The sequence below is a fragment of the Ciconia boyciana genome, chromosome 14 (genome assembly GCF_034638445.1).
Source record: "Ciconia boyciana chromosome 14, ASM3463844v1, whole genome shotgun sequence".
Taxonomy (NCBI): domain Eukaryota; kingdom Metazoa; phylum Chordata; class Aves; order Ciconiiformes; family Ciconiidae; genus Ciconia; species Ciconia boyciana.
The window spans coordinates 11,594,242-11,603,284 of NC_132947.1; the positions used below are offsets into that span (position 1 = coordinate 11,594,242).

The window sequence follows — 9,043 nt, forward strand, 5'->3', positions numbered from 1 at the left end:
AAAATACAAGGCAGCACACGTTCTTTCCTGCTGTTTGCTCATACGTGTCTGAATACACACTCATGGGCACAAAATACAGGAGCAATACTGCAATGTCCCCACCGTACTGAATGTTACCCCAAGCAGCTTTACTAACAAGACTAACTCAGGCAGGCGAGATCCACTAATAAGCTGCTGGAGAATGAGGCCTTAATTGTAAATTTATTTAATTCAGAGACAAGTACTTGTGTTGTATTAAGAGCAGCCTATTAACATTCATGCATGAGCATTCAGTAAGTGTGAATAAATACAATTCAGTGCAAAACCATTTTTCTAACCACTGGAAGAGGAAACATTCACTTAAACTGTCACCCTGCTCAGAGCAAGAGGGGTTGGACACCAGGGAATGAAACACCGTTCAAGGCATTGTGTCAGGTTCTCGTAGTCGAGCGTATCTCACTATCGATCATTTCTGAAGCAACACCGCTGAGACTTCCCAAAGCTCCCGTTATTCTTGTACACTCCCCAGCATTCAAACCAAATATGAAGTGCAAATAAATCATCAGTATAATTTTGAGAACAAAATTTTAAAAAATACATCCGTTGGAGGATACAATCTTCTGCATGACACCCCTGCACGACGCTGATGACAATCCTAGGTTAATCACACGGATGATGAATTTATTCTTACGTCAATTCCTTTAAAAACAACAACGTTACAGGTGTAGCAGCTAGCAGGCTGATCTGCCCATGTATTCCTGCTGGCATCTGCACATCTCGGGATGAGCCGTTAGACAAAGGAGCATGCCGGCATTTTGAGGGATGCAACCATGACAGCCAGTGTTAAAATATGCCTTAATTACCAACTTCCAGTATTTGCTGCTCAGAAGATTGACTTAAAGGTTTGGTCTCTGGTACAGCGTGTACCGTGGAAAACAACCTTCATTTCTAAGTGAGCTACCGGGAAGGGACAAAGTGCTTATACACCATTCTCCATCCACTCCCTCCTATGTCCTCCGTACCCACGCAGCTGCTGTGCTGCCCTCTACTCCCAGCCCCTTCTCCAGCACCCAGCATCCTCCCTTCCCCATTCAACCCAATTTCTTTCCTACTTTTCCTTCCCAATGGCCCTCTTTTAGAAGCTTGGTCTTATTTTATGACAAGTGCCAACTCTTTGAGGCCAGAAAGGTCTTTATGAAGTTGGCGAAAATCACTGCGACCGTTCTGAAAGCTTTCTGTACATGTTTTGTGATGTACTTCGCCCTCATTTAAACGGAATCCCCTTTACTCCCCTCTCTGAAAGCAGCGTGGCATATTGTGCTAATGACCCCTCAGAGCAATTAGCCTGAGAGTTCATCGCGTATCAATCAGTGGCAGACGGACGCAACGTCCCGCAGAATGGATGCCTTCTCCCCGAGCGCTGCCCTTCACCCCTTTACGCAGCTCAGCACGGGAGGAGGACTGGCGCGTAAGCCGCTCCGCTTGCAAACGCCCCGGTTTTGCTACGGATGAGAAGAGGGAGCGCGTTTCGTCGTCATGAAAAAATTCTCCCCTTGAATCTCCACAGGCACACGCTTCCCTGCACAGACCCTTCAGCACCCCAGCCCCTGGGACGTGGGCACCCTGCTGCACACAAACGCCACGCTGCAAACCCACCGGGCAGCGGAGGGGGACCCCTTACACCCCAAACCCACGGCGGGGTCAGGGTTAGTGCCGACACACCGCAAACCCGCCCTCTCCTGCCCGAACCCGCCGCACCGCCCAAGCCTGCGCCAGCCCCCGCTGCGCCCACGGCACCCGTGGGTGGACACACGCACACTGGAAACCGGCCCCACGCCCTGCCCCCGGCCCCACCGACACCCCCGGGTCTCCCCCCTGCCTTGGGGCGCCCTCCCCACCCCACGCACACCCCTCCCGCCGCGCGCCCCCGGCCCCGCTCGCGACCGAGACCCACCGGGCCCGGCTGCAGCCCCCTCCCTCGCCCCCCCCGTACCCGCGTCCTCCTCGTCGAAGCTGTTCATGCAGGGGAAGTAGATGGCCAGGGCCTCGAAGGAGGCGGAGAGGCTGAGGCGGCTCTGCGAGCGCTCCATGAAGAGCCCGGGTCCGGGGGCGCCGCCGGGGGCCTCGCCCGCCGCCGCCGGCGGCTTGGCCAGCTTCGCCGCCCCATTCTTCACTCGGAGCACGGCCCGCGGCGTCTTGGCTGCGGCGGGGGCCGCGCTGAGGCGGCGGGGCGAGGCGAGACAAGGCGAGGCGAGGCGGGAGCGCGGCGCGGCGCGGTGCGGAGCGGAGCGGAGCCACCTGCTGCCGCCCGGCGCTCTGCGCCCCGCCCCGCCGCCCCGCCTCACGCCCGCCAGCGCCGCCGCCAATCGCCGCCCGGAGGGGAGGGACGGGCAGCGGCGCGGCCCGGCGGCGGGAGAGCTCGGAGGGGCGGCCGGGGGCTCCTCGCCCCGGCGGCCATCTTCCTGAGGGGGCCGCGGCGGCGGCCCCGAGGGAGCGGGCTGGGCCTTCCCCCGCCCCGCGCGGGGCCCGGCGGCTCCTCACACGGCCCCGGCCCTGCGCGTCCTCCCAAAAACAATCTTGAGACTTGCAGGAGGTTTCTTCCAAAAGGGGGGGATGGTAAACGGCACTGGTGTAATTTAAGGAGCAGCCCGGCTCCCCAGCCCCACAAACAGCCATCTCCAGGATGGACGCGGGGTAGGGGGGTCCTCGGACACCCGTGGAGCCTGCAGGCCAGCAGCAATGGGGAGACCCATCCCTCCCCTTTCTGAAGGGATGCTTCAGCCATTGCCCATACCAGAAGGCCCTCTGTCTCCCCGGAGAAGGCTGTTCCCAACCAGGCCACGATAGCATTGAATTCCCTGCATTAAACTTTCTCCCCTTTCCTCCACCGCCATCCCAAAGGTCATTGTCATCACCACCCACCAGCACGACAGCCTTCTTTCCCCAGGTACCTCTTCAGGCACCAAAAAAAAAAACCCCACCCCAAAAAACCAAAAGCTACTGTTTGGAAGTATACAAGCTCAGGCAGAAAGCATATAAACCAAGAGGTTTTACTTAGTGGTCGGTTGGAGGGTTAAATTAAATTGGAAAGCTGCCGCCTTTCTGGCTCAGCATGTAAACCAGTTCTGCAGCACGCCAACGGAGAGGTGCTGGTGGGCAGGTGGGGTGCTATGTGAACAAGTGAATTTTAGGTCCTTCCCCAAGGCTAGCTTCTTGTATTTCTCTTATGGAGAATTACTGGCTCGGAAGTACGAGCTGTCCACAGGCGCTGAACACCGCTCTCTCCAAAGCGGCAGACATCACAGTATCGCCCGTGCCCACTTTGGGGAAGGAAACTCAGCATATCCTCCTTTATTCAGTGCAACAAAAGCTGGGATGGGATGAGACACAGCATGTTTTCTGACAGCAACTTGGTCTCCCCAGCGAGGAAGCTGTCCCCTCGGGGCACAAAGGAAGATGTTCCTCATGCACTTGGTCTGTCCACCCATCATCATAACCAAATGCCATCCCACTGAACACATGAAGTGACAGGCCCGTTTGTGCTATTCCAAAAACGCAGATGAGAGCCCAACATCTCCGTAAGGAACAGTGCAGCTAGAACTACTATACGCTGAGTGCTGCAGAACAACAGCCTAAAGTGAAAAAGTGTTTTCCTCCTCCGGTGCTGGATCCTGGCTGCGGACAACCAGAAGATGACTACAGTGGGCATCCTGGGGTCGGTCATTCCTGGCACTTGGCTCAACCCCACTCGAGCTCTAAGGCTGTAATAGAGCTAGAGACCTCATACTTACAAATACTGCTTTTGTTTTTATGTCCATGCACAGTAAGCAACATAAGAATTATAGCCTATAATGTTACCTGTACTCTTCTCTCAAACAGTTAATAAATCAATCCATTAAGAGTCTTCCATCTACTGAAAATCCCAGCAGAGCTGCAGTGTATTTGTGGCTGCCAGTGTCAGGAAGCAGCGAGAGCAGGGCTGCTCCCAGGGAAGGGGAGCCAGGAGCAGCTCCAGCACGGGGCACGAACAACCCCACCGACCAGGCACGGTCCCTCACCGTGGGAGGTAGAGCAGGGTGGTGATGGCAATGGGTCCTATCAACACACCAGCTCCAAGGTCAACCAAAGAAAGCCAAACACCAGGCAGGCTCACCTACAACATGGCCCAGGCAGGAACTGAAGACCCCCGGGGCTGGAGGTTAAGTGGAGCTTCTGGCAGAAGGGGTGGGTGGGGGCCCAGGTAAGGCTCATCAGGGCAATTAAGGCCTATTAGCGGACTCCTGGCCCTGACATCCAGAGTCGTCATTACTGGTGATGCATCCAGAATAGTGGACGTCATCTGAATATCAGATGCCAAGCTGAGTTTGCAGGGCTTCCCAGTAGAAAATATGGTTTTTTCATTCAAAAAGTAATCAAAATTTGCTCTGGGGTTAGCGGGTTACATGAATTCCTTCATCAAAGCTAGGCTGGGCAGGCAGTAAAGCAGAAGGAACAGAATGAACTTATTACAGACATTGATGACTCCAGGTCTGAGTTTTGAAAGGCAGGGACATCAGTGAGGAATGTATTACCATATGTTTAAGAAGAGATTTCAATAGCACCAATCAAGGCATTAGCAGCAGCTATAGGGACAAATCCAAGTGCATTAAAGCTGTTAAGACAGCTCCTGTCTACCAGTCCTGGCAGCACATGTGACTGGAGGAGCAAGAGGCATCTGTGAATCAAAATCTGCTTCTAGGTTCCCAGGCACAGGAGCTACCTAGAAGCACTGAGAGCTGCTTTCTATTCATTTAAAGCATGTGAGGAAAAATTTAAATGGGGAATAGAAATTTAATCTCAACCTTATGCTATGGTCATCTAAATGTCTCGTCTCACTACATCTTGAAAGCGTAGTGATGGCAGAGGTACCAGTGCCCAATGGACAGCACAGGCCTGTGGTTTGGCTAGCTGATCTCTATCCCCAACGCTCTTCTCTGCCCTTTGCTTTCTTCACCAGTGCACTGGGACTGAAGACCCTTCTGCTTTGAGTGCTTTGAGGTCTACATATGAGGGGCTGAGGAAGACCATCATCACCCACATCACCGTTGTGCACCTTTCTCCACCCTCTATCCATCTGCCGGTTCCCTCTCCCTCTGCAGGTGCAGTTCAAACCCCTTGCACCTGCACAGCTTCTCAGCAGTACTTGGTCACATCTTCTCAATGCTCCTTTTGTACATTTTTTTCCAAGCTCTCACACCTCCCTCTTTACCATACCTGTGGGACCAGCCATGCTCGAGCCCTTTCCTGCACCCTTCTGCAACAGAGAGGCTTGGGCTGAGTGGTCTCAGCGTCATCCCTCAGCTTTCCTGTCATCTGCCTCTCATTTGCCTGCTACAACATTTTGCTCCTCTGGGCAGGGACCTGCCTAATTCATGTACCGCAGGACTCTGATTACTGGTTGGGCCAAAACATCCTAAACCAAAACCATCTGCCTTAAAGTGAGACAAAATGCATTGACAGCTGGAAATCAGATGGACAGTTAAAGGCGTAATGCCCTCCAGATGCCTGGAGGAAGCAGTTTGTTTTGGCTGCCTGTTTAAGGGAAATAAGGATTTGCAGTGAAGCTGGAAATGGTTAGTCCATAAGTGTTCTTCTTCACTGATCATCATGGACAGAAAGATCCTTGGGAGAAACTTAGAGAAGTGAGCATAAGTGAGGAGGAAGATTCCTGTGATGTTGTAAATAAGCTGAGAGTGCAACCAAGAACAAATAAACTCAAAGATTTACTACCTCCAGAACAGCACGTCTGTGGCTGCTCTAGTGGAAGTGGTTAATTGATTGTTTCCCCAGTGAAGCAGGCTCTGACTGATTGAACCATGGAAAGCTCTGATAGATTTTTCCTGCTGGCTCGTTCTCTTCCCACTAGTCACGTAGCTTATATTTTTGCCTTGAGTCTTAGGTGTCTGGGTCAGCCTAGGAAGTTAGTTTTTATATACCGGAGTGAGAGGATATGCTGCCCTCTCCCTCTTGTACTCCCCTACAGTTCTGTGTATGCCTGTTTGGAAATAAAACCAAACTCCCTGGTTTGTGTATGTTGCTCTCTCTGTCCTGTCTGCCCACTCCTTGCTCAAAAAAGAGTCCACGTGCTGGGAGCTCAAACACAGCGGAGAAACAAACCCTGCTAGTGAGAACACATCACGTGCATAAATCTACTCAGATTAAATGCAGCATCCCTATGGTTGAGCTCCTCCCTGTCTCGTACTACCCCTTTCTTCCCCAGGGCGAAGCTGGTGCTGGAGCCAGGCAGTTCATAGTTGGCAGTACAGGATGTTCTCCAGCTCTCAAAACCAAAAGCAAGCTTGATCATCCCTGCTGTCCAGGGCTCTGATTGATTCCCTTACCTGATTTGAGTTCCTCTCGGTCTTTCTGGGCAGGCTGGAGGGCAGGAGGTGAGACGTGCTGGGCATGGATACAGATAACCAGTGAATAAACACCGCAGAATGGCCTGGCATTGCCACCCAATGGGATGCCATCCGGTATGGGATGATGCTGAGAGATACTGACTCACGTGCCCAACTACACCAAGTACCACAGGTTCACTGGGCTTGCTGGTTGCACACTTGTATAACAATACGCATTTTAACTTAGTTATTATTTCTTGCTGTTTGTATTGAGGCAATATTGCAGACCGATGTCCTGAAGAACCAGGCACAGTATAAACACAGAGTGAAAGCCTTTCTCTTCCCCAAGTGCTCACTGTCTAAGTAGTCAAGACAAAGAGCAGAAGGCAGTATAATTTCTCTTATATGAGTTCAGCGTATGAAGCATGGGAGTTTTACTTGGCTTGCCCAAGACCACATAAGGAAAGTCTTTGTTGGAGCTAGGAATTGAAGGCAGATTTCCTGCTTTAATCTCAAGACTACCTTCTGCTTTTCACTAATACAAGCATTCATATATTCTAACCTTAGCAAAATGACATTGTAAGCTAGACAGGCTTTTACAGTATCCTTTGCTGCTTTCCAGGCAAGCCAGGAGCAGTCTGGTTTGTTGATAGCCCAACCACATACATGCCTTGCCGTGGCCTAGCAAGTGCTGCCCTAAGGAGCTAGCCAGAATGCTACGCTGTGTGCACGGTGTAGTTCAAAATACACTGCACTTGTTTAAACCCAAAACCCCATCTACAAGCAGATTTGTTTTCAGTCTTGCTGTTCTTCCACCCTTCTCTCCTAATATCCTGTTGTCTTAGAGTCACATCTCTCTCTCCCTCTTTAGCTATGAAAAACAAGCCCACAAAGGTGCTAAACCACTAGTGAGACAGAGCCGAGAGGATGAGTAATGAGATGCTGAGCCGTCAGCCTTGGGTCCCTTGCCAGCCCTGCTTCTTCTCACATTTGTCTAGCCAGCCTTTTCCCGAGGGTTAAGAGAACTCGAGGCTTCACAGCACATGCTGCACTCTCTTTTAACTGTTGGCATCTCCTAAATCTGGACAGGTTCAGCCCATTCAGTGACTTCCAACCTCTGGGAGCAGGAGTGTGGGAGTGGGTTGGGCACTGCCACGGGGTATAACTCAGCAGACCATCTTCTGCTTCACTGTGCCTTCCCAAATGTTAGGGGGTTTTCTTGTGGGTTGGGTTTTTTTTCCGGTTCAGACAGCCAGGATAGGTAGAGGGATGTTAAATCAGGCTGGTTCTTTTATGATGACTAAAATGTGGACCCAGACTGATGAAGTGCAGGGCAGCGGTAATTTGCAGACACATGTTAGCTGTTGCAATATTCAGCCACGAGCAAAAGGGAAGAGGAAACACCTGCATGGAGAAAATGCTGTTAAGAGCAGGTACTTGCTTATCCACGTCCCTGATTTATCATAAACACACACCTCCCCAGGGGCTGTGCTATTCCCCAGCGCTCCAGGCTGGGAAATGCTAGGCACAGTGAGGAGAAGCTTGAGAGAGCTAGGAAAAAGAGGATGGAAGAGCAAAAGCACGAAGGCGGCCAAAACTGCTGAACTGGAGGAGGCACAAGGGGAGAAGGAAAGGACTGGGGAGTTTAACCAGTCAGAAGAAGTTTTGCATCCACCGGCAAGTTCAGGAGAGCTGGAGAAGGGGACTTGGGGCACATCCTATGGCCAGGAGCAAAAATGAGACACTAAGTAGGAGCTCATGTACATGAAAAGTTCACCTAGCTCCTCTAAAAAGCTTTATAAGAGAAAAGCCCACCTGGAAACTCGATCAAGAGTCATAAGCATCTATGTATTAAAGTAGCAGGTTGACTGGCCACAAATGATGGAGCAGCTCAGGCAGGTGGGTGTCTGTCCTGCATGGGTGTGAAAACGAAGAGGCTGCTTTTGAAAACCTGAACCACGGTGTCTTCATTCTGCAGAGCATCCTGTAGAGCAGACGTTCTGTGGAAAATATCCCAAGGGTTTGGGAGAGGGGAGTTAGAGAGGGGAGTTAGGGGAGTTAGATTATGACTGAATGAAAGCATGGAATTGTGCAGACAAACCGCTTCCTTCAGGCCTTTCATTCATACCCGCTCATGGCGTTGGCATTGTCACAAGCGGAGGCGATGCTGGGAATGACAGGTGGAATTTAGTGCATTTGAATTTTAATCAGCAATTATTGTAAAACACAATAATGCTTCAACTGGTGGGTAATTTAGCTCCAATTCCAAAAATATAGACTCATCCACTCTAGCTGTAAATTTCCAACCTCTTTCCTCCAAGCAAACTAGCATATAGGAATGTATGAACGATAACCAAGAAAAATAATGATGGCTGGAGAATTAAGATGGCTCAGAGCTATCCAGCCAAATTACATAGCAATCGTATGGCACCCATCCCAGGTCATGCTTAGAAAGATTCAGGCTTACTTCTCTCACTGACATTAAAAGGACTGTGACTCCACCTGATTCCCCGTGCACACGCACGAGCTTATGTTTGTGTGTGTGAAAGGAGAGTAAATGTTTAAATACTGTTATAACGTCAATATTCAGTGCCAAGACTGGGAAGTTCTACCTGTGCAACTAGATCATTTCCTGGAAGGAATACAGAAAGTAGACACCTCAGCTTTCTGATATTAGCTTCTGA

General features: G+C 51.0%; 1 protein-coding gene across 1 annotated transcript in view; it reads right to left on the reverse strand.

The window, feature by feature from the left end:
- The window catches only part of RIMS4 (regulating synaptic membrane exocytosis 4), a 53,879-nt gene extending 51,686 nt beyond the window's left edge, over positions 1-2,193 (reverse strand). The window contains exon 1 of the mRNA XM_072879271.1: positions 1,973-2,193. Within this exon, the coding sequence (XP_072735372.1) occupies positions 1,973-2,069 (97 nt within the window). The 5' untranslated portion in view covers positions 2,070-2,193. The remainder of the gene's footprint in view (positions 1-1,972) is intronic.
- Positions 2,194-9,043: the final 6,850 nt, after the last annotated feature.